This window comes from Phocoena sinus, chromosome 12, assembly GCF_008692025.1.
Source record: "Phocoena sinus isolate mPhoSin1 chromosome 12, mPhoSin1.pri, whole genome shotgun sequence".
Lineage (NCBI taxonomy): Eukaryota > Metazoa > Chordata > Mammalia > Artiodactyla > Phocoenidae > Phocoena > Phocoena sinus.
The window spans coordinates 43,153,743-43,180,425 of record NC_045774.1 but is presented as its reverse complement, the minus strand read 5'-3'; the positions used below and the strand labels follow the sequence as shown (position 1 = coordinate 43,180,425).

The following is a 26,683-nucleotide window of genomic DNA, read 5'->3' as shown; positions in this document are numbered from 1 at the left end:
AAAAAATCTGTCAAAGTGAAAATATCTGTATATATGAGGGAGCAAGAGAGAAACATTTAAAGTTTTACTTTTTAAAAAAAATTATTGAAGTATAGTTGATTTACAATGTTGTGTTAATTGCTGTACAGCAAAGTGATTCGGTTATACATATATATACATTCCTTTTCATATTCTTTTCCATTATGGTTTATCACAAGATATTGAATATAGTTCCCTGTGCTTTACAGTAGGACCTTGTTGTTTATCCACAGTTTTGACTTCTAAAGCTCAGATGAACTTTGTCTGTACTTGGTAATGTTGGAATTTTTGGACACCAAGAGAAAAGTCAACATCCAGTTACACATATGTGAATATTGGTGATATGCATATTTAACATGGAACCAAGGTTAGAAAATACAGCACTTTGTAGAGACAGGAAGGATTGCTCGCATTTGTCCTCAGCTTCAGCAGTTGCAACGTAGACATGACATCAACATCCTGACATTATTAATAAAGGTCAGCAGCCACTCTTCTCCAACTTCCGTATCCTGAACATCTATTCAACAGGGATAACACAGTCATCTAAGACTTGTTTTGCTTTACAAACAAGGGGTTTGTTTTGTTTGGTTTGGTTTTACATTTTTATCTGTGAAATTAGGACACTTCTCTCAAACAACGTGTCCAGTTTGTTACCAATTCCCCTTGTAACTTAAGCACTTGTAAGTTAATAACAACAGTGGCAAGTCTTGCTTTGGAATATCAGTGACAGGTTACAATTTCAGTGTCCATTTTTTAGAGCTCTAAAGACCAAAATCCACCTCTCCACATCTGATCTTTGATCCCGGAAGCCCTGTTTTGGGATCTCTCTGTGCACCCCCCTTTTGTGAGCCCAGCCCAGGAGTTGGCCAGTGTGTCCCACAGAACACTGCTCCCAGGAGATGCCCATTGAGCATGCGTCCTCCTTTAAAGTTTCACATGCACTGCAAGGGCTTTGAGATGTCCTGTGGTGAAGAAAAAGGCGGGTTTCTGGAAGCTTATTTGCCATTTTTTGGCAACCAGGGTGTGATCTCTTTGTAAGCCTTCTAAGGACTGAGGGATCCAGTGCCTATTTTGAGAGATGCTGAGCTAGCAGCTAGTGGCCCTAGATAAATCTTGGGGAATGAATTCTGGTTAGACTTCCCAGCAGTTTTGAGCACTTAACACACACAGCCTCATTCATCTTTACCACACCCAGTTTTGGGTGGTCATTTTGGAGATGGGGAAGATTGATACAAAATAGGTAACTTCTTAGAATCGTAGAGCCAATGAGTGGTGGAATTTGGAAGAAGTCAGCTAATTCAAAGCAATATTCTTGATGCTTTAATATGTGTAGTATTTTTAAAATAGAAATATAGTAGTTAAAATGTATTGAATCTCACTGTATGCTAGCCTCTATGCTCAGTGCTTTACTAGCATTGTATTATTTAATGCTCCTGTGAGTTGGGCACTATCATTATCTCAATATTACAGATGATGAATTGACGATTAGAGAGGTAAAGGGACTCACCCAAGCCCACACAGCTCCCAGGGACACAGGAACCCAGTGTCATAACCATTGTGCTCTGTCACCGCCCAAGTATATGGAAATAGTTTATGAAGTTAGAAGCCGACATGTGTGCAACCCTCTTCCCCCACATCCACAGCCCTTTCAGTGATCGTTTTTCCTTTTCATAGACTGGAGAGTGACCAAGAACTATAGAGTTTTCACTGATCTTACTTATAGCACATTAAAGAATAGCATTAAACAAGATTTTGAGATTTTTATATCCATTGGGCATAAATGATGCTTTTTAATATGTTAATATTAAAATTATTGATGTCTTTGCACACTGATGGAAATAGTCTCCCATTATGTAGGGACTCTTGGATAGGACCTCTTGAAATGACTTGTTTAATTTTCATGCATTCAAATTGATTTGTTTTAAGTGACTTTTTTAGCTGATAGGAAACACTGTGTTGTAGCATCTATTTTATACACAGTGAGAATAAGGTTTAAAGAGATTCTCAGTTTTGCAGAACAGTTTTGCAGAACTTGGTCATGTGCTTCTAGTCTATAGCTGTGACTATTATCCATTTTCCTTTCAGGAAAACTAAAGATTTTGAATAATTGAAGTTTTACCATCATAACTTCTGTTTTACTCGTTTTATTCTCACATAGAATAAAAAGGCTCTCCTGCCCCTGTGCTTCCATTCCTTTACAGGCAGTGAAAAAGTTAAGCACAACTGGAGAAGAACAACATTTATAAGAGAGGATGGCTGACAGTGAAATTAGTAATAGCTTGGGAAAGCTGTTCGCCTTACCATCAGACAAAGAGCTCTGTAGTAACTGCAAGCTCCCTTTTGTGGTTGAAAAGATTGTAGTCATCAAGAGCTCACTTGATCTCAGAAATGGGAAGAAATTTTCTCACACCCACACATGGGTAATGGTGTATGTGTTGAGACCTGTTGCAACTTGAATATTAGGAAGAGCAAGGATACAACTGTAATGAAATCATGTTTCTAGAAGTGGTTTCACTCGTGATACTTTAGAGCACTATTTTCCGAATTGCAGCTTGTGACCCATTTGTAGGCAGTCAGTTCATCTGGCACAGCCAGCACGCTTTTAACTTAAAAATGAAATGGGATAGAACAGAAAATATCACAGTGCATTACATATAATAAAAAGTATTGGGCTTCCCTGGTGGCGCAGTTGTTGAGAGTCTCCCTGCCGATGCAGGGGACAGGGGTTCGTGCCCCGGTCCGGGAAGATCCCACATGCCGCGGAGCGGCTGGGCCCGTGAGCCATGGCCGCTGAGCCTGCGCGTCCGGAGCCTGTGCTCCGCAACGGGAGAGGCCACAACAGTGAGAGGCCCGCGTACTGCAAAAAAAAAAAAAAAAAAAAAAAAAAGTATGCATGTGTGCTTGCTTAGGTTGTGATGAGAAGTCTATATTCTAACCATGGATCTTCAACAAGTTTGAAGGTTGCTGTCTTGTTCTGTGGACTAGTCAATAATTAATCTTAAATATATTTTTTGTACTAGTTGTTTTACTTCAAGTAATTTTCCAGGTACAATTAAGTTTAAAAATTTTTTCAAAGCCTAAATCATTCTTTGTAGTATTGCAGAACTTAGTCCATATCAAATATATCTTAATTTCACTTTGCTGTTAGTGGAATGTGACTACTTATCAAAGGGAAGTAGTCTTTTAAGGAAGTTATTGTTTTCCTTTCTTAGTGGCTGGAATTTGAGTAGACTAAATAAATGGTTGACTCGTGTAGACAAGCATCTGGGGATTTGTTTTAAGCTTATTTAGAAAATACCTTGTATATCCATACTTCCTAAATAGCTGATGTAAAAGTCTGAAAGATAAATGCATATCCATTCATTTCAGGCATTTGGGGGAACAGATAATGAGTCCATTGGACCTGTCACTTTACCCTCAGGAATTACTTGTTAACTTACATCTCTCTCCCCTTGACTGTGATCTCCTTCAAATGGGAACTGCATTATCCTAAATTCCGAGCTGTTTATTGAGTAAGTTTTTAATGCCAGTTTGGGTATGTTGGTTTAGAGACTCCTTCCCATCTGCATACCTTAAGACCAATGCTGAAAGTAGCCTTTAATGTTACAAAGCACATTAGGTGGATTTGGTAGTTTTAATTATATTATTTTTCTGGTTTATGTATAATGTATTCATACTGTAGAACATTTAGAAAACTAATATAAATAAAATGGAAATCAATTCTAATCCCACACCGTAAAAATGTACAGTTTAAACCTTTTTTCCTTCATATCTATGTATGTGGTCTATATTCTGTTTTAAAATTAAATGGTTTTCTAAAACATGGCCTTAACTTTTCCTTAATATCAATCTGCTCGGAGGTGTCATAGTCTGACTCTTTTCTAATTTAGATTGTTTCCAAATGCTCAGAATTAAAATGCTTAAATTTGGGGTAGAGATCACCTGGGGAGTTATAAAACATTAATGAGTACTTGCAGCTTTTTCCAAAATCTAAACTTCCTCCATCCAGTTTAATTTCTGTAAGTTGTTTTGAGGAGGTGGTGCGTCAGTCTCACAAACCAGCTATGGCTCTGAGCAAACCCCAGGGTTTAGGCCCATTGTGGACCCTTCAACTGTTCTACAGGGGGAGAAGCTTCCAGTCTGAGGAGAGGAGGAAATGATACACAGTTTAGTCATCATGTGCTTTGGCAATTAAATTACAGTTCAAAGGAAGAAGATGGTAAATGCTGCATGGTAGCCACTTGTGAAGAGTAGACAAGTTCCCTGTGGCCAAACTTCCTCCATCCCCCTTCTTGCCATGTTCCCCCCTTGATGGTAGGTGGTGACAGTTCAGTGTCCCTGTCGCCTCCCACTACTGCATCACCGCGGCTCACTGCCTTTGAGTCCTCCCAACACCATGTGGAGCTTAACCGTAAAACCAAGATTGTATTTTTTGCCTTCAAGAATGACCTTTTATTTCTTTTCATTTTAATTAAAAACAAAAAACAAAAAAACCCTGTGAACCCTCATCATCCAGCTATAGTAACCATCAACATTTCCCCGTCTTTTTTACTTATTTTCCTCTCTCCCTTTTTTGCTGAAGTATTTTATGGCAAATCCCAGACCACATGTCGTCATGTCATTTCAGCCCTACATATGTCAGTAGGCATCCCTAAAAGTAAAGACATCTTCTCACATAACCTCAATACCATTATCACACCTAAAAAAGTGAATAATACTCCCCTGATATTATTTAATACCCCAATTATCTTTTTTAAAATCAGCATTGGTATTTATTAGCGTAACTATATTGCATTTGAAAATCCAACTTTTTTTAAATTGAGGTATAGTTGATTTACAATGTTTCAGGTATACAGCAAAGAGATTGTTTTATATTCTCTTTCAAATTCTTTTCCATTATAGGTTATTACAAGATATTGAATATAATTCCCTGTGCCATACAGTACGACCTTGTTGTTTATCTGTTTTATATATAGTAGTGTGTATCTGATAATCCCAAACGCCTAATTTATCCCTCCCCCACCACTTTCCCCTTTGGTAACCATAAGTTTTTTTTCTATGTTTGTGAGTTTATTTCTGTTTTGTAAATAAGTTCATAGGTATCATTTTTTTAGATTCCCCATGTAAGTGATACCATATAGTATTTGTCTTTGACTTACTTAGTATGATAATCTCTAGGTCCATCCATGGTGCTGCAAATGGCATTATTTAATTATTTTTTATGACTAGTGATATTCCATTATATATATGTTTATATACACACACCACATCTTCTTTATCCATTCATGTGTTGATGGACATTTAGGTTGCTTCCGTGTCTTGGTTATTATAAACAGTGCTGCTATGAACATTGGGGTGCATGTGTCTTTTTGAACTAGCATTCTCGTCTTTTCAGGATGTATGCCCAGGACTGGGATTAGTGGATCATGTGGTAACTCTATTTTTAGTTCTTTCAGGAACCTCCGTACTCTTCTCCATAGTGGCTGTACCAATTTACATTCCCACCAACAATGTAGGAGGGTTCCCTTTTCTCCACACTCTCTCCAGCATTTATTATTTGTAGACTTTATAATGATGGCCATTCTGACAGGTGTTAGGTGGTACCTCATTGTAGTTTTGATTTGTATTTCTCTAACAATTAGCTAAGTTGAGCATATTTGCATGTGCCTGTTGTCCATCTATATGTCTTCTTTGGAGAAATGTCTATTTAGGTCTTCTGCCCATTTTTTGACTGGGCTGCTTTTTGTTTGTTTGTTTGTTTTCATATTGAGCTGTATAAGCTGTTTGTATATTTTGAAAATTAAACCCTTGTGGGTCACATCATTTGCAAATATTTTCTCCCATTCCATAGGTTGTCTTTTCATTTTGTTGATGGTCTCCTTTGCTGTGCAAAAGCTTTTTAGTTTAAGTAGGTACCATCTGTTTATTTTTGCCTTTGTTTCCATTACTCTAAGAGATGGATCAAAAAAAATATTGCTGCGATTTATGTCAAAGAATGTTCTACCTATGTTTTCCTCTAGGAGTGGTCTACATTTAGGTCTTTAATCCATTTTGAGTTTATTTTTGTATACGGTGTTAGAGAATGTTCTAATTTCATTCTTTTACATGTAGCTGTCCAGTTTTCCCAGTACCACTTATTGAAGAGACTGTCTTTTCTCCATCGTATATTCCTGCCTCCTTTGTCATAGATTAATTGACCATAAGTGTGTGGGTTTATTTCTGGGCTTTCTATCCTGTTCCATTAAACTTTGTGTCTGTTTTTGTGCCAGTACCATACTGTTTTGATTACTGTAGCATTGTAGTATAGTCTGGAGTCAGGGAGTGTGATTCCTCCAGCTCCATACTTCTTTCTTAGGATTGTTTTGGCTATTCAGGGTCTTCGGTGTTTTAAAATTTTAAACATACAAATTAAAAATTTTTTTGTTCCGGTTCTGTGAAAAATGTTACTGGTAATTTGATAGGGATTGCACTGAATCTGTAGATTGCCCCCAGTTATCTTTTTAAAATGGTTTTGTAAGATTGGTTTTTCAAGTCATGGTCCAAATAAGATTCATGTGATTGTTGTGGTGTTTAAGTTTCCTTTAATCTAAAATAAACACTTTTTTTTTTACACACACACACTGTATTTTATTTTTACAAGAGATAAATAAACTGACACCAAGCATTGTAAATGGATGACCACAACAAAAGCAACAATAATTGCAATTACCAAACACGAAACACACTCATACTATGTCATAATATTGACATTCAGTCCAGTAATCCTCCACTGTAACAGCTCCTTTACTTTGCAGTGAAAATTGATTTGTATATGTTTTGCCTCTGAGTCCTTGTGGGATTTTTTTTTTATTCAAACAAAAAGTCACAATAATTATAATCATCCTCATCAGTTCACTCAGTCCCATGTAATTAACTTTTTTTTCATCTTGATCTTTTGTTAGCACTTTTATGAATTCATCAGTTTTCCATTAGTGTTCTGAAAATGCTTATTCATTCAGTTCAGCAGTATAGTCAGTTACCAGAAACCTGTACTTGTCAGAGTCTTTTCCATGAATTCCTTGAAGATGAAACCCTTTCATAGGAACATTTTTGCAAAAGCATCAGAGTATACCCAGAACTGTCTGTAAATGACAAGAGACTTAAAAATGACCACAAAGATTTGATGAAAGTTCATAATAATGCAATTGACAAGGAAATTTAATTATTTCTGAGATATACATTTTAAAGTAATAACTAGAATTATGACTTATAACATTATACCAGATCATATGAGTTTTAGAAATTTCATGTAATGTCTGAAACATTTATATTAACATATTTCCATACAAATAACCCAAAGAAAGTTTAGTATTAGTTGTTCTTTTGTTTGTTTGTTTTTTTATACTGCAGGTTCTTATTAGTCATCAGTTTTATACACATCAGTGTATACGTGTCAATCCCAATCACCCAATTCAGCACACCACCATCCCCACCCCACCACGGTTTTCCCCCCTTGGTGTCCATAAGTTTGTTCTCTACATCTGTTTCTCAACTTCTGCCCTGCAAACCGGTTCATCTGTACCATTTTTCTAGGTTCCACATACATGCGTTAATATACGATATTTGTTTTTCTCTTTCTGACTTACTTCATTCTATGACAGTCTCTAGATCCATCCACGTGTCAACAAATGACTCAATTTCGTTTCTTTTTATGGCTGAGTAATATTCCATTGTATATATGTACCACGACTTCTTTATCCATTCGTCTGTTGATGGGCATTTAGGTTGCTTCCATGACCTGCCTGTTGTAAATAGTGCTGCAATGAACATTGGGGTACATGTATCTTTTTGAATTATGGTTTTCTCTGGGTATATGCCCAGTAGTGGGATTGCTGGATCATATGGTAATTCTATTTTTAGTTAAAATAAACACTTTTTAAAACATTTCTTTATACAATTCGTTGTTGAAGAAACTGGGTCAGTTGCACCTAGAATATCACTTGGATTCAGCTAATGACTTCCTTGTGATGTCAGTACACTTGTGTTTCTACCCCTTGTGTTTCCTGTAAACTGAAGTTAGACGTAAAGGCTTGATGAGATTCAGAGTCAATTATCAATTCAAATGTTTTGCTTTTTGGCAAGAGTGCTTCATATGTGTTGGTATGCAGAGCACATTTTATCCTAGCAGGAGACTTGTAATACCTGATTTTCTCACTTGTTGTCATGCTGAGATCCATTAATAAGTTTAGGTGGTGACCTGCCTGATCCTTTCATTTTAAAGTTTTTCCTGTTGTAAAGCAGCTATACTCCAGTAAAAATTAATTAAAAAAAATAAAGTTCTTCCTCAACCTTCTACCCAAAGGTTTTCCATCTATTTGTGACCATTGCCAGATAAGCTACATCTTCTGTTCATTTTAATAGACAGATGTTGTGAAAGTATCTAAAAAGAGGTCTGGTAGGGCATCAGTGCAGGTGGTTTTCCAAAATTAAACACAAATACACTTGTGTTACAAAATCTAAAAAGAGGTCTGGTAGGGCATCAGTGCAGGTGGTTTTCCAAAATTAAACACAAATACACTTGTGTTACAAAATCAAATAGAGGTGACAAAAGTGTTTTTAAAATCCTAGAACTAGATCATCTTGGAACTGTCATCTGGTATGTACCTCTGGTTGAGTAGCCTTAAGGAAAGTCATATACATCTTGTCTTCTCATCTGTAAACTGGGGCATATATTATGAACCTCCCCAGACACGACACCCTATGCTTTTTAGACAAATGTGAGAACTTGGTTAATGGATTTAGTACACAGAGATTTTAGAATAAAAGTGGCCTCCTTTATTTGTTGTCATTCCATGGTGATCTTTTTAATGCAAGCTTGTATAAATTCTTTAATTAAAAATAATTTAAGGGGCTTCCCTGGTGGCGCAGTGGTTGAGAGTCCGCCTGCCGATGCAGGGGACGCGGGTTCGTGCCCCGGTCTGGGAGGATCCCACGTGCCGCGGAGCGGCTGGGCCCGTGGGCCGTGGCCGCTGAGCCTGCGCGTCCGGAGCCTGTCCTCCGCAGCAGGAGAGGCCACAGCAGTGAGAGGCCCGCGTAACGCATAAAAAAAAAAATAAAAAATAAAAAAAAATAATTTAAGTAGAAGATCACAAAACCCAAATAGTATAAAAAGTATAAATTAGAAAAAGCCCCTTCATTTTCACCCCCTGCCAGGAAAACTTAACCAGACTGACAGATTTTTTCAAATTTTTTTAATTAAATTTTTTATTCTGAGATAATCATAGATCACATGCAGTTGTAAGAAATAATACAGAGTGATGTTGTGTACCCTCACCTGGTTTCCCCTGTGATAGCATCTTGCAAAGCTATAGTATAATATTACAACCATGATATTGATGTTGATACATTACATATGGGACATGGACTGGTAGATTTTTAAATAACTCTTGTCGTCTTTCTTGTCAGTGTTTCTTAATTAGAGTTGGGCTCTGAGTTAAGCTACAAAAGTGTTAGGATGAGGTCGTGGAAATAGTGCTTCTCTGTTGCTTTCAATTGCATGCATATGCCTTATTGAGTATATGATATCATAGGCATTTTCTCTCCCTAGGCATTTTCCATTTGCTCTTTGGCATATTTCTAAGTTCTTTTTTTCCCTCAGCTTTATTGAGATATAATTGACATATGATGTTGTGTAAGTTTAAGTCTACAATGCATTGGTTTTATACATTTATGTATTTCAAAGTTATTTAACACTGTAGCATTTGCTAACACTGCAATCACCTCACATAATCACTTGTTTCCTTTTTGTGGTGAGAACATCTAAGATCTACTCTCCTAACAACTTCCAATTATATACTATAATATTGTTAACTATATCTAGTCCTTTGAAGTCATCAAAACTGTGGAAAGACAGTAGGTTGAAAATTCCTGATGTCATTAGTACCCAGGGAATAAGTTTATTATATTAGTGCTTGCCACAGCAGACTCCATAAGTAGTCTTCCATAGGCTGGAGTGAAATTGCAACTTCTGATGACAGTTTGCTTTGTAATAAATTAGGACTCAGCCATTCCTTTCAGGTTTTTTGACAGAAGAAAGACCTACTTTCATTCTGATAGTTAATGGAAAAGGGAAGCTTCTCCACATCTGAGCCACAATCCCCCACGCAAAGTAAGGATGGGAGTGTTGAAGACTTAAACCTGCTCACATTCTGCCAGTGTCGCTGGGTGAGATGAGTTTCCTCTTGGGCGTTAGAGTAGAAGGCATTGAAAAGAAGCATAATTACAGGCTTGAATAAAAGTGACACCCTGGAATTTTCCTTTGTCATGACATGTCGCTTAAAACTTCGAATACAGTAATCATGTGTGGGCCGATTCACCTGTAACTGAGCTCATTTTATGTCTAGGGATGTTTTCTAGGAAAAGATTTCACTTTCTTTTCTCTTATAAAAGCAGAATTTCATAGTACTAAGAAACGAGACATTTAAAGGTTTCACAGGTGATACCTTGGTGGCTTAGAGGGGGTTAGTTATGTGTATAATTATATGCATAGTTGTACACTAGTTACCCTAGTGTTGTTTCATCAGGGTGCTCCAAGTCACTGCCTCCTAAGGTGGGCAAGTCTTAGAAACGAGTTACAGGACCTTGTGGGGAGCTAGGGCGTTTGTCTCCTTTAAAGGGGCAGCCACCGCCTTCAGCCCTGTGAGAACACCTGCTGGTATGATTGCCCTGTCTTCCAGTTTCCAAGAGAAATTGTCAATTGGATTTCTTTTTTTTAACAAAAGCCTTTAAGAGCAGGTAAATAATTCTAAATTTAAATCAAAACCCCTACGTGCTTCTGCACCGTATGCTTTACTCTAGTATAATTTTCATTTAATTCTCAACAATTTGGTACTTACTGCCAGAGAGCCCAAGGAATATAGCTATCACCTCAAACTTAAGAACCAAACTTACAACCTTTGTCCCCAAACCTGCTTGCCCTCTGGGCTTCCCTTTCTGTCATATTAGCCTCAGTGTTCCCATCATTTCTGGACTCAACGTCTCAACTTTTTTAAACTTTTTTCTCCTCTCGTCTTTCTCACTATAATTAAGCGAAACGCGGGCCTGTTGATTTTTTTCTTGTGAACTCCCCCTGTTTCTCTTTCCCTTTCCATTCCAGCCACCCCATTCCTAGCCCTCCTACTGCCCTTCTGAGGCAGATTCTCCTGCATCCTAGTTCCTGTATCGACACTTTTTCTAATACCTCTTTCATTATCTCCCTTCTCAAAAACCTCTGTGGACCCCTATTGCCTACTGTATAAATTCCACAACTTCTGCCTGGACCTCCAGGTTTCAGAGTAGTTTTATCTTAGCCGTCTATCTCCATTTCCCTCTGGTACTAGCTCATTGCTCCTATAGGTCAACTCCCCCAGTGCAACCTCCCTGCTTGGAATCTTGTGAGAGTTTCTGCATAATGAGTGGGTCCTTGCCTGGAGCTTGACGGCTGATTTGGGATAGATTCTGCAGTTTTCCCCAACCCCTTATTTTAACTAGGCCCCCATGTCATTTGGGCTGCAAGCCTCAGGGCAAGAAGGAGGTAGAATAAAGGAAGACCCCAGATGAATCCTCTAGCAGGGACTAGCCTGGAGAAGGAAGAAGGCTGCCTTGGGCTTCAGATTCCCAGGATGCCCAAGTTGGGGCTTGTCCATAGGAGGCTTTGGGATGCCTTCTCTTACCACCTCAGAGAGTTCCTTCTCCAACAGACTTCTGCTTTCTCTCCCTCCGGTGAAGGGCAAAAATTCTGGCTTTCTTTCTTTGAAGCCGTAGTAACCATAGGCATTTTGTACTTCAGACTTTGCATGCAATGTTTGCAGCCCACCCAGTTGTGCATGCTGTTAGATGTTTGGGTGATTAACCTGGTCACTTTAATATACTGGAACAACTTGTTGGTCAATTGATTAACTACCCTGTTCAGAAAGTCTTAAGAGAATTCCTTGTTTTAGTGAAGTAGTGAGAGTTCACTGAAATAGATTCTCTCTTGCCCTCTTTGGCCCTTTGTTTAAGCTCCTGCTATGCCAGGGGCACCTAGTGTTACAGTTACCTGAACATGGAACTCTCCCATTTCACTCTGAGTCCTGAGCAGCCATTGCTGCTTTTATGTGTCTCCAACAATGCCGTGTCTGGCAGGTGGCAAGCACTCAATACAGTAGATTCTTGACACTCATGATACATCTTGAGTCTGTCAGGAACTTCCAAATCTGTGACTGTTACTAACTGAGATGTGCATGTCAGATGCTTGTTAGTCCCCAGTTGAATGACAGGCTCTTAAACAAAGTCCTCTCAGCATAAGCCTCAGAATCTACCAGGAGCATTTTGCATACATGATCCCATTTAATCAGGACAGTAACCCCTGAAATGAGTAGTAGGATTTTCTCGGTTGCAAATTATTTCATGGCACTGGCTTGCTGGTAGACAAAACCACAAATGGCATATCTGCGAATGCCAAGGGCCCACTGTGCAAGTGTGGATGGGTAGATATCTGGATAGATGATTAGAAAAAGTAATTAGACTAAATGATGTGTTTGCAAAGGGCTTACCATGCTAATACATGAAACATTTTGATCAACAGTGTTCAGAATATTAAACTGAGAAACAAGAGATGAAATAACCTGGAATAATAAATACGTTTTAATAATTCAATCCTTTTTTTTCTTTTTTTTTAGCTTTTCCCTCTCTCTCCATAGAAGGAGTAGAATACCTAAGATGAAGATTATACTGGACGTTTTCAGTCCTCAGTAAAAATTCATTTCGCTTACTTTTTTAATTTTTTAATTTATTTTTAGAAGATGTTGGGGGTAGGAGTTTATTAATTAATTAATTTTTTTTTTGCTGTGTTGGGTGTTCGTTTCTGTGCGAGGGCTTTCTCTAGTTGCGGCAAGCGGGGGCCACTCTTCATCGCGGTGCACGGGCCTCTCACTATCGCGGCCTCTCTTGTTGCGGAGCACAGGCTCCAGACGCGCAGGCTCAGTAGTTGTGGCCCACGGGCCCAGTCGCTCCGCGGCATGTGGGATCCTCCCAGACCAGGGCTCGAACCCACGTCCCCTGCATTAGCAGGCAGACTCCCAACCACTGCGTCACCAGGGAAGCCCTCACTTACTTTTTGTATTCTTTTTTTCTTTAACAGGTGATGGCTGTGGGCACATAGTGACCTACAAGGACAGTGGCACCATGACATCTAAGAATTATCCAGGGACTTACCCCAATCACACTATTTGTGAAAAGACGATCACAGTACCGAAGGGGAAGAGATTGATTCTGAGGTTGGGAGATTTGGATATTGAATCCCAGACCTGTGCTTCTGACTACCTTCTGTTCACTAGCTCTTCAGATCAATATGGTAAGAAAAGATATCTAGGTTTCACTGAGCATGGGAAAATTTGAGATGCAGGGAGGAGGCACGTGGCACGCTCATCAGTGTTACAGCCTGGGAAGATCAGAAGAGGAACTTGCCCCTTGTAGACTCTCAGGGTAGCTCACATGGATACACTTGTTTCATAAGCTGCACAAAAGACATCTGAGGAGATGGTAGCCTTGCGTGGGTCTCAGGAGCTTAGTTAGTTTATATCTTGTCGGGAAGACAATTGGAGATATATAGCATTTGGCTGAAACACCTACAGTTCATTCATTCGTGTGACAGATGTTTATTGAACAGTGGTCATGCGTTCAAGTGCTCTGTGGAGTACTGGGTGGGATACAGCAGTGAAAAAACAAAAGTTCCTCCTTTCATTGTGCTTACCCTGGTAGAGGGGCGGGTGGAAAACAAACAAACAAATACATCTATAATATGAGAGGCAGTGAAAAAGAAAAATAAGGAATAAGAAAAAGGAGTCATCCTAAGGTGATACCAAGTCTGATTCTGAGTGTGTTTGTGTTCAAATGGGATGGTCAGGAAGGCTTCTCCAATAAGAAGACATTTGAGCAGAGACCCAAATGGAGTGAGTGAAGGGACTGTACACATATGTCTGGGGTCAATTTTCTGGGTAGGGGAAGGACAAGTGCAAAGGACAGTTTTCAGAGTAACCTTCTGAAATTAAGCTTTTTGTGGTTTGGGGTGTGCTGTTAGCACACTGGTGTCTGAAATCACCATTAGCACTGACCCTACAGTCCTTAGCCCAAGGAAACAACTTGGGTTTCGTGGATTAGAAAACAAAGACAGAACTTACGTACAGATTCTTCTGAGATTAGAGATTTTTTGAAATTCTCTGTGTGTTACAACTCCAAAAATGATACAGGTTTTAAGCAAAACCCTGTCCTCCTGCTAGTTCTATAGGTAATTTCTCTCAAACACACAGCTTTCAAGGCTGTCTTTACCTTTGCATCCAGAGCTTCCTCACTCCTCCCAGGGTGGAAGCCCAGACCAGTCCCAAGACTGTTCAGAGGTCTAAACCTATCTAGCCCCCATGGAGGAGAAAGCTTAAGATTTATTTTTTTTATCCCTGGGAATATTACCTGTATTTTAATGTTGGTTGAATTACTCTGACAGAGTAAAGATGGTTGATTTCATATAATTAGTTGCAACTTTTTAACTCCAGTTTGACTCAAATGGGAAAAATGAGAATTCCGGGGATGCTTACGGCCCTTGGGAACACTTACTGTTCTTTTAGCTCTGGTAATCGAATGTGTGGTAATTTATGGAGCCACTCTTCAGGGAATCCTTCATTGACCAGGAAATTTCCTTCAGATTCAGAGGGCATTGAGTGTCAGAGCTCCTGTGTAAAACGCCAGGGAAAGTGCTGCAGGGCCATAAACGGCTTTTCCACACTAGTCTCTGTGGGGAAGCATCTCCTTTTCCAGAAGATGAGCAGTTAATTCCATCTGCTGACAGAGCAGCAGCTAATCACCTCTGTTGCTCTGGGTCTCTCTCAGCTTGGGGGCTGAGGTGAGAACTAGAAAGGGGAGCAAATCGTCCTGAAACAGGATAGGAGAATTGGCTTTCCCACACCAAGGCGTCTACTCCATTGTCTTTGTTGTATATTCGCAAATACACAAAAAGGAGGAAAAGCCTGGGATTAACTACATTTTAGGAGCTGGGTTACAAGGTGATCTTGGTTGGCCTCAGGGCACTCTAGTCCACATTTCCAGCTTCTTGAATTTTCAAGATTTAGACTCTTCACTAGGAAGTGAGTAATGAATTGCAATTCATTTCAATAAAGCCCAGTAAATTCGTTTTTCTCTTTAAATTTTTTCCTACATAGTTATGTTTGTCTTTCAAAAACAGAATATATACTCATTATAGAAATAAGCATACTCATTGTATGTCAGGCACATGCTTGGCCTCACGTAGATTTTCTGGAATCCTTACATCCACCCTGCAAGGTAAATATTATTAACTCCTTTTTACAAACAGGGAAACTGAGGTACGGCGAGTATTTTATTTTAGTCTATTTTAGGAACATGCTGAAGATCACAAAGCTAGTTAAGGGCTGAAAGGAAAATTTATATCTATGTCTTTGTGGCTCTAAAACATCTGTCTCCAGATATCTGTTCCTCTCCCAGTACCAACACCCAAAGAAAAACTCAGTGCGTTATCACCCTTCCCAGGTGGACCAGCCCAGTATTACATCATACAGCAATTTTGCCTAAAACACAGGTGTAGTTAATACTTTGGGTTGGGGATGTTCTTAAGATAAAATATTTAACGATGCTCAGAAGTTCTTTCTTTTGAGGCTACGTAAAAGATTCCCTGATCAGTCATGTTAAGGCAAATCCAGCAGACAAGAATAACAGAAATTAGCGATAAAAGGAATGCATGGAAAGGAAATTAGAATACTTCAATCCTATAAGCATATTTAAAAAGAAGTACATTCTAAATTTTCTTGTAGTCAGAACTACAGATTTTCTTTGTTAGGAAAATCTTTATTACATATAGGCTGAAAAAGTTCTATCTCAACCTGAGTAAAATTAATGTGCCCTTAAAAAAAAAATTAAGTGGCTTAGGGCCAGGTATAGCAGGTGTACACATGCATATGTGTGTATGCTGCATATATATATTTGTGTCTTTTGTAGTTTTGAAGAGCATTCTGGGAGGAGCCACTTATTCATATATGTATACTTAGAATATTTAATCCAGTGACTTGAATGTAGTAGATACTCCGTGAATAAATGGTTTTAAAAGTGAATTGGCAAATTCAATGGCGAGGAACCAGTTCAGTAAAACATGTAATACCTGCAGTGTTAAGCAGCTACTTGGTGAAAAGACTGTTAACATAGAAAGCTGATTAGGATATAGTGTTAGGTAAAATATGAATACACAGTAATGTCCTAATAATAGAAAAAAGCCTCTGAATAAAGTAAGACAGAACATAATTGTAGCAAAATGTTAGAAGGAGGACTTTAAAAGGTTCAACTCTGGGTATGGTTATATTTTCTCTCTACTCTCTATTTTTTTCTCTAATAAACATACGTTTCTTAAAAAAGTAGATTTTCTTTGCGCAAGAACACTAACTTTAGACCTGTATTTTAATTTAGTTAAAATAGTCCCCTGGTCAGTTTGAACCTCCTGGAGGAGTGTATCATCTGCAGAGGAGAGAGAGAAGGAAGAGGGGGAGGAGTGCTTTGTTGGCCTGTGCAAGCTCAGGGAGTGTCCCTTCCTTTGGGGCTGTTGCCCAGCTCCCTGGAGTGGGGAAGGCCCCTCTGCAGCCAGTGTGGCAACAGGACTGTGGCGGGAGGGTCTCAGGGATCCAAAGCGCTGTTGCCTGGGCCGGCAGTCGAGGGAAGTGCCCACTGCAGTTCCCCCCGCGGGGAACATATGTTCTAGAATACCTCCTGCAATTCCAGTATACAGGGCTCTAAAGGTTACATGTATGGCTGAAAGAGCTGAATAGTTTTGGTTTATCCAGCTCAGTTTTTTTCAATTAATGGCTAAAACCCGTTGCCAAGAGATTTTAAGACTCAACACTATCAGACTTTTGAATGTGGAGTTAATGTTTGGAAAAAGAATAATGTTTTCTGGCATCCCTGTTTATAAGCTCTGCCAAGAGTGGACATAGTTGCAGTGTGATTGCATTAACCATTGTGGATATGCTGAAGTTATATAGTTTTAATCCTTATGCAGTTCATTTGTAATGGTTCACCCCCCCCATGCCGATTTTGTTTTAAATGTTTGGTTCATATACTTCGGGTGCTTTCATTCGTGGTAGCAAAACGTTTAATACTATAAACAAGTGTGACCCACACCAGCTTTCACAGTGATCAAGCAAAATTTGCACCTGATCTCACTGATCGTTAAGAGACCTGATACAAATAAGATGGGGTTATTATTCTTCTGTTTGTCATATATTATAATGAGGGCTGATATTTCAGATTCAAACATCAGTTAAAAGAATGTACTTACATATCTATGGCTGAGTTAAGACACTGATTCTCCCTTTTAAAATACTCTTGAAACAGCCAGGATGCAGCAAAGTTGATAAACTAGATCAACCTCACTTTAGAATATATGTTGTTTAAGAACAAAATAAGATTGTAAAGTTACTTTTAAACATAAACTTTTAAATGTATAAAAATTTGGGGCTGTAAACATATACTGACTTTTAAGATCATGTGTACTAATATCCTGGCCAAAGAAAATGTTTAAGAAGTATCATACTTTGATTAGTAGAGATTGTTTTCACTATAACTAAGGGTATTCTGCATTTTTGTTTAAGAGACCAAAGTAACAGAGCCTCCCTTCAAAAGAAACACTAATGTCCCTTTTCTGGTCTAGAATCCAATCGGGATCGTGAAGCACTTAGCTGTTGTACAGAACAGTTCAGATTGCTGCTTTGGTACTGATTCTCAATCTCCTCCCTTTTATATTTGTGATGTAAAATAATAAGAGGTTAGTTATATAAAATATTAAAATATCTTGAACTTGGGGGAAGAGTAGGTGCTGATTCAGGCAATGAGTCATACCAGTATACCTACATTTAAAATATGAAATGTCTCACATTGTTTTATTTATGACACTGAAGAGGGAAGGCTATGAGTTCATACTGAAGATCATTATTCTCAACTTTAAAACTTGTTAGGGACCCTCTAACCTTTACTGGTTAAGTTCCATTTCCAGTCTTACTGACCGCAAAGAATTCACCCAGAGGTTTGTTTCTGTCACGACTGCTTGTGGGGATCCCAGAGAAACTGTCATTTCTGTTTCCTGATATTTCAAGAAGATTGACTAGGTCCCAGTTTTCCATGAAAGTTGATCTTCCCCCAGTAGGCAGAGTTTAGGGCTATTCCTAACCTGCTGGAGGAATCTTGGTGGGAGCCAGATACTGGTTCCTCGGGATCTCAGAGGACCTTGTTCTCACGTAGTTTCAGAGACTTCCCCGCCTAGGTCACTGTGGATCAATAACACCAGGCTGGCCTTCAGCATGGATTGAGATGAGCACTTCTGTTTCTATGCAGAGTTTTCAATTGGGCTTAAGAGTGCAGACTCTGGAATTAAACTGCCTGGCTCCAAATTCCTGCCTTACTACTCATTTTTTAATTACATGACCTTGAGCAAATTACTTAACTTTCTGTATCTCCGTATCCCCATCTTTAAAATGGGCAAAATGATAGTATCCGCCACATATGGGTGATTGAGGCACATGTATATGTAACTTACAAGAATGATGTCTGGCACATAACAAGCATTCAGTAAATGTTAGCCACCATCATCACTCCCTCCCTACTCCCCTTCCTCCTCTTGCCCTTTCCCCCTTTCCACCCCCTCTTCCTCTCCAATGGCCTTGCACACAGTTTATTCTTTGTCTAAGATGTCTGAGAGCAGAGAACACATCGGTCCCTCCCAATACCCCGAGCACGCTCCTTCCACCCAGCAGAGGCTGCGCTGCGGCAGCACACCCCACCCTACCCATCCTGGTGCGTTCCTGGTGACCTAAAGTTACCCAAATCAGTCCAAGCCTGTGGCAGGGGTTCCCTGAGCCAGAAAGAGCTTCGTGGACAGATTTTCTCCATCCAGCTTCATGAGATGAGCCGAGAACCCATGTTCCCTAAGCCCATGGTGCATTCAGTTTGGCTTTTTATTTTCACTGCCACCACCAGTCCACATCTTTGTATCTATTTCTTATAGAAAGAGCTTCCTGATTTTCCCCTCTCTCCTTTCACCAGTCTCCATTCCCTCCGGACCATCTAAGATTATCTTGTTAAATATTGTTGTAATAATTTCTTTCTTTCCTTATTTCAAAAATTGTTAATTGTGTCCCACTGTCCATAGACACTTGTTAGCATGGTTCAAGGCTCGGTCGCGCACTCTTCCCACCCACATTTCCAGCCACATCTTTTTAAAAAATTAATTAATTAATTTTTGGCTGCGTTGAGTCTTCGTTGGTGCGCGTGGGCTTTCTCTCGTGCGGCGACCCGGGGTACTCTTTGTTGTAGTGCATGGACTTCTTGTTGCGGTGGCTTCTCTTGTTGCAGGGCACAGGCTCTAGGCTTGCGGGCTAAGTAGTGGTGGCTTGCGGGCTCTAGAGCACAGACTCAGTAGTTGTGGTGCGCGGACTTAGTTGCTCTGTGGCATGTGGGGTCTTCCTGGACCAGGGCTCGAACCCATGTCCCCTGCATTGGCAGGCGGATTCTTAACCACTGCACCACCAGGGAAGTCCTCCAGCCACATCTCTGAGTCTCCGCATCTCCTATGCCTTTTCCTAAACACATCACACAGTTTCATGTTCGGTACATTTGATGATATTTCTTTCATGTGTTATTTCTTCCTCTATTTCTTCCCCTGCTTTTCTGCCCTTTCTAACACACACACACACACACACACACACACACACACACACACACAGCAAATCCAATGCCCCTTACCCTAGAACCTCCTCTGATGTCCAGCAGCTCCAGTCGGTCCCTCGCCTGGACTCACGTTGCTTTTCTAAGCCGTCAGTGCAGCACCAGTCTCGGGTTGGGATCATTATTTTAGCTTCTCGACCAGATAGGGGGTTTCCTGAGGAAGGAATTGCGTTTTATTCATCCTTTGCTTATCCTCTGTTGCTTAGCGTAGTCTTACACTGGCAGATGCTCAGTCAGCGTTTAACGAGTCTGACTGCATGTAGCTTGATCTTGGCAAACTTTATATATTTAAAAATCTATAAGCTTATAAATTTGAGTGTCTTTTTTCACACTGTAGGAAGATTTACAGTAAGATCCCTCTATCGGGCTTCCCTGGTGGCGCAGTGGTTGAGAGTCCGCCTGCCGATGCAGGGGACACGGGTTCGTGCCCCGGTCCGGGAAGATCCCACATGCCGCGGAGCGGCTGGGCCCGTGAGCCATGGCCACTGAGCCTGCGCGTCCGGAGCCTGTGCTCCGCAACGGGAGAGGCCACAACAGTGAGAGGCCCGAGTACCGCAAAAAAAAAAAAAAAAAGATTCCTCTATCAATAAATATCCCCTCCTCATTTAAAGAAAGACTTGATTTACCTAAAATTTCCAGACTCTACTTATCATATAGAAAAGACCATGAAACAGTAAAGCAGGTGTCTGCAGTGGAGCGTTCATCTGTGCCGTACACTGTCCTTTGGTGCTCCAGAGTTACTCACTTAACCCTCGTAATAGCCCTGTAAGAGGGGGCCTATTATTAGCCTCCACACATAAGGAAACTGAAGCTCAAAGAGGTCAAGTAACTTGCTTACAATCACTTAACTAGATCTGGGATTCAAATCTGGGCATTTGACTCCAGGGATCCCACTTTTAAGCACCGTGCCATTCCCATTCAGGGTGACAAAAGCCATGTGATCCTGTGGCTTGTGCAGAAGAAGTGAGCTGTAGTTCTTGTTCGTTATTTGCTGAATGATGAACAAGAAATGAAGACCTCTGCAGGCCTTCCCCTAGGGGTCTGAGAACCAAATGGAGTTCTGAGAAGTCACTCACGCACAGAGTGCTAGTATGAATTCAAGGTTTAAAAAAATGCATTAGTCAAAAAATTAAGGGAGACATCATGGTCAGTGAACCTAATTGTAGTCAGTTAAATTAGCTGTGTTGTGCTAAATGATTTGCACTATAGAAAAGCCAGGAAGTTCCAGAATTGTTCTCTTACACTTCCTGTACTTCCACCTCCACCCCCAGTATTTTTTTAACCATTGTCAGTGACTTAGAAGTACAACGATATGAAGTCAACCGTTAATATTTATATTACACCAGAAACAAGAGAAATGGGAGAAGTAGGAAATAATACTAAGTGTTTTGACTCATAATTGCAACAAGATTTCTGTGATAATAGTTTAGAATGATACTTATTGCAATATGCAATACCTGGCATATTGCAGTAAGATCTAATCATTATGCCTTGCCTGTTGATTGTTTTTAAAAATTCCAAATAGAGAAAAATGCAAGATTGGCAGCCTCTATTTTATACATGGTTTATGTCTCACAGCCACATTATGGAGATTGCAAAATTCTTAGGACTTTTAATGATAAAGCAAAAGCCTTTGAAGAAGCTTATGGAAAGTTGTTTTGGGCCTCAACCACCTCAGAGGTGCGTTCTCCTCTATGACTGAGGCTACTTTGGTGGAAAATGCTTGAGAAGGACTGATTTTTGTTTGTTTTGCTTTGTTTTGCCTTTTATGCCAAGGTAGAATACAGAAAGAATTGTAAACTTATAAAAAAGGTTATATCAGCCAGAAAGTTCCATGCTAGATGTCTCATTAACATAACCATAATCGTCAAGGAGAGGAAGTATTGGCCTCCACCTCCTCCTCTTCCTCAAACACTTTCCCAGAGATGCACTGTGATTCATTTCAGCCAATTGCCATCTTTTGTTGGGAGAGAAGTAACGGCCTAGGTGGGTTCTGCTGTGAAAGTGCTTCTTGACCTGAGTCCCTAGCCCCAAGTAAAGCCGCACCTTTGTCTAGGAATCCGCCTGGTTCATTTATCATCTGTCACTGATTTTTGTCTGGGAACCAGAGACCAAAACTCTCCAGGGATACCACTTACATTCTTACGTGACTATGGTTTTAATGACACAGTCCAGGAATATCCCTTTTTTTATGCTAATTTCCCTCCTTTTCAAAGAAAATGGCCCTGAAAATTCTGTAATTTTGTACAGTGACCTATTGCAATTAGCAAGCAAGGACAAACCCTGCCATCTGACTGCATAGAAAAAAAAATAACAAAAGGAAAATGGACACAAGTCCAGTGGCGTTTGCAGCTTCGACATTCCTGGAGACTGTTTTATCAGCACGCCTCTGCGCCCAGATCTGGGCCGTGCCAGGTACCACTTCCCTGGCAGCTGGCTGATGGCGTTTCGAGTGGTTGGCTCTGCCAGTGGCTCTCCCAGGGAGCATCACTTCATCTCATTGGCATGTTCTTATCTGTCTTGAGAAATTAAATGTGTGCTTAAGATGGTGCTCGTAAGGCTAATGAAGGTTTTTAGGAGTTTTTTGTTGTTGTTCAATTTGATTTATGACAGATCTGTCAAGACTTAAGTTTTCTATTTGCTCTCTGTTTTTCACCCCTGGTTATGGAGAGGGATGGGTCTCTTTGATTTCCTTTAACAGCATGCATACCATTTTTTAAACACATCTTTTTCACAGATGAAACAATAACTTACTGTTGTCAGTTTCGAGATCAAAAGCATAGACCCATCTGTAATGACTTGGAACAGTTACTAAACAAAATTTTACCTTGTAATGTTTGGAGACTTAGGCAGACGGGCCATGGAGAATGCAGCAGGAGGATAAATTGCTGCACAGATTGTCAGATTGCCAGAGAATCCAGAGGACTGGCTCCAGGCAGCCAGTTCATTCTTCCTTGTAGGACAGTTTGCTTTTATTCACACGTGGGAAGATAAAGGGTTTCCCTTCTCAGCTGCTCATGGAACAGGGGATGTGTTGAGAGGAACTGGCCTACTGTGCTCAAAGCAGGCAGCTCCTAGGGTTCCTGGCCCTTTATTCCTTTTGTCCAAGGAATCAGTCCATTGTCTGCTGGCTCTTGGTCTCATGTCTGGTGCCAAATGCCACATGCTATTCCATTTGGTGTCATTGATGGCTTTTCCCACAATCCAGGGTGACTCACTGCATTCCACAAAAGGTAGAGGATTTATTTTTTTTTGATTTTTCTGCCTACTTGATGAACTGCCTTTCTGCCGTCTCCCAATCTGGTGGGAATTTGAGACTACAAAGGTGGAACCTGCTTCCCAGACAAGGATAGAGGTGAGGAGGAAGGTCATTGTTAGACAGCAAGTCCAAGTTCTGTGAAACACAGCACTGCCAGTTGTGAAGCAAACCTCTATTCTATGCAGACTGTGAGTCTTACTTTTAGGTCTGCTAGAGGTCTTCAGAACTACTCAAGAAGGTTTGGGGTTCAGTCTGACTGTGAATTGAAACAGGTTTACCAATCTAGGAACACTGCACAGGATGGCAAATATAACCATGGTCAAAGCTAGAAGTCACCTCTGAGCCCTTATTTGGGTTTCCAATGGCATTGTGCATGTTCAAATACAGGTGTAGATCCTTTTGAAAAATTGGGACAGAGAGTACTAACCGTAAATATATCTTTGGGGCAGGTGTGGGTGGTGAAAGGCTTTCATAAGAAAAGATATCCTCCTCCAGGGAGTCTGCTGAAAACTGAGAGCATTGCTTAGGACAGACTCCTTTCATGGTTTCCCATTAATTATTTTTCCCTCTCACTGCCACTCACATTTTTCTATTTTCATCTCTTTTTCCCTTTTAATTCTAGGAATGCAGTTATTAACTTCTAATCTGTGAAAAGGAATCTTTATCTGTCAGACCTTCAGACAGGCAATAATTTGGGTGTTTTGCCAAAGGTGATACCGCAGCCAACCCTCAGCTTCAGTTCCCCACCCTGGGCTACAGCTGCCTCCTGCTGTTGTGACGGCTGTGCCCTGATGAACCTGTCAAATAACTTTTAATGATGGCATTTGTATACACAGGGCATACCCTGTCCTTGCTAGGGTTTAGTTACGTTTTTGCAGCACATCAATGAAAATGTGAGAGGGATGGTGCCTGTGGGGTAACGGTGATTAAAGTGTGTGCGTGTTCCCATTTTCTTTCTTTGAACTTCTTCCAGAAATGTTTACCTACCATGCCTACCATGACTTTGGGAGGATGCAACCAAGTTAGAGTTTTACTATTTTTATGTGGTTTTGATTTAGGAAATTGTATGTATTGTACAACAACTTAGTGTAATGGCATACATTCTTATCTACTTGTGTAAAATATTTATACTTTTGCAACCTTTCCTTTCAACTGTTCCATAAAAATCTTTAAAAAAAATTCCAGTTATTCAACCACGAGAAAGAAGAGCATCCTGTCATTTGCAGCAACATGGGTGGACCTTGAGCACATTATGCTGAGTGAGATAAGCTAGGCAGAGAAAGACAAGTACTGTATGATCTCCACTTTTTTAGATATGGAATCTAAAAAAGACAAGTTGGTAAAAACAAAGAATGAAATGGTGGTCATGAGGGGATGGAGGGTGGGAGAATAGGACACATGTTGTTTAAGGGTACAAACTTGCAACGAGTAACAAATAAGCCCTAGAGGTTTAATGTACAGTATAGTGAATATAGACAACAATATTATAATCATCAAACAAGAGACTAGAAATTATTCCAACCCCTAAGAAGAAATGATAATTATGTAATGTGATAGAGGTGCTAATTATCCCTACAATGACAATCATATTAAAATATATAAATGTATCAAATTAACATGTTGTATACCTTACATTATAGTGTTATATGTCAAATATATGTCAACTAAAAAAATTTCAAACAAGTTCTCACTGATTATCAATTTACACTTTTCCTCACTGTTTTTGTTAGAACTCATTGGAATGCAAATAGAAGTTTTAAGGGGAGATTGGTATGGTATCGTCATCATGATTTGGAGAAGAGTATATATGTTGTTATTTCTTCTTGGAAGAAGTAAATATGATTAGAAAAATATTCTGATTTATTAATAGCAACAAGTTACTAGTTATTTCATCTTTGTGCTAAGTTTGCAAAGTAAGTATCTCACTTACCTGTGCAAAGAACAAATGAATTTGAAACTTATTTAAAACAAACTGAGAATCGGTTGCGTAAGTCAAGCACAGTGATCTGACTCACTTTAATTTTGCAAAAGTGCTTATCATTCTACTTTATTATACAAAAATGGATTTAGTATTAATTGCCTATCTCCCATGCTTGTGAGCACTCTTAAAGATCAAAAAATCCATATATCTACCACGCTAATGATGTTCTTTTCCTTTCTTGCTTTTCCACACTTTTCTTGCTTCTTCATGCTATTTTGTAATGACAGGATTAAATATTTTATGTATCTTTATAATCATGTTTGGTTTTTAAAAACCAGCTGTTGCAAATAGAAGAACATTTAACTTCATTTTGATTCAAACAATATTTGGAAAGCTGTCCCACGTACAAGGTGTTTGAGATAGTGACGGATATAGAAAAGTCCCTAACCCCATGGAACATTGTCTAAAAGGAAAACAGGCATTATTTGTTTGTTTTAATGTATTCATTTATTTAACAAGTACTTAACACTTTATATCCTAGGTACCATTCTAAATAATTTGCAGGTATTAACTCATGTAAGTAATTGTATATGATGAGTGTTTCTAAAGAGAGAAATGATCCTTTTTATTTGGATTTCATTATAATTAAATAATAGGCAACAAGTGAGATCTGGGGCATGTAAACACACAGCATTTCTCTCATTTTATCACATCTTCAGAACGTGACACCTGGACAGGACAGAAGAGAAATTTGATCCCTTATATCAGGAAAGGAAGGCTGAGTTGGGTTCACAATCTTCTGCATCTTTTAGCAGTTTGGTCCCTATGTTGGCTTTGGCTGGTGTGACTAGTTGTACTCACATTGACTTGGAGTGATCTTTTTCTTCCCTTAACCTCATGTTGTCATTGTTGTTCCATTGACTCTTTCTATACTGTTCTATTTTGGGAGAAGTTGATGAAGAATACCGCTCTTCAAAATTGACTTGCTAACCCCTATTTTTAGAGAAATTATCCTGTCTTGCATACTTGACTTTCAAGATGACAGTTTACAAACTAAACTTCAACTTGAGTACTCTTAGGAAGGTCTTTTTAAAAAAAATTTATTTATCATTTATTTTTGGCTGTGTTGGGTGTTCGTTTCTGTGCGAGGGCTTTCTCTAGTTGCGGCGAGCGGGGGCCACTCTTCATCGCGATGCGCGGGCCTCTCACTATCGCGGCCTCTCTTGTCGCAGAGCACAGGCTCCAGATGCGCAGGCTCAGTAGTTGTGGCTCACGGGCCTAGTTGCTCCGTGGCATGTGGGATCTTTCCAGACCAGGGCTCGAACCCGTGTCCCCTAGCACTGGCAGGCAGATTCTCAACCACTGTGCCACCAGGGAGGCCCTAATTTTGTCTTTTGAAAGTTCATAGAGCTTCCTATTGCTTTTCAAGCAACGTATTTTAGAAACAATATGTTATACTCTTTTTTTTTTTTAACATCTTTATTGGGGTATAATTGCTTTACAGTGGTGTGTTAGTTTCTGCTTTATAACAAAGTGAATCAGTTATACATATACATATGTTCCCATATCTCTTCCCTCTTGCGTCTCCCTATGTTATACTCTTAATTGTATAATTTATACTGTGGTATTTCAAAAGCCTTTAGACGTTATTCTGCTTTCTTATAAACTTCATTTTACAAATCAAAATAAATTATATG

The 26,683-nt window shown here is 39.6% G+C and overlaps 1 protein-coding gene across 3 annotated transcripts in view; it reads left to right on the top strand.

Annotated features, from left to right (window-relative positions):
• DCBLD1 (discoidin, CUB and LCCL domain containing 1) overlaps positions 1 to 26,683 on the top strand; it is a 68,690-nt gene that overhangs the window by 9,770 nt on the left and 32,237 nt on the right. For all 3 annotated transcript variants that reach the window (XM_032651040.1, XM_032651039.1, XM_032651037.1), the window contains exon 2: positions 13,157 to 13,369. In XM_032651040.1, the coding sequence (XP_032506931.1) occupies positions 13,157 to 13,369 (213 nt within the window). The remainder of the gene's footprint in view (positions 1 to 13,156; positions 13,370 to 26,683) is intronic.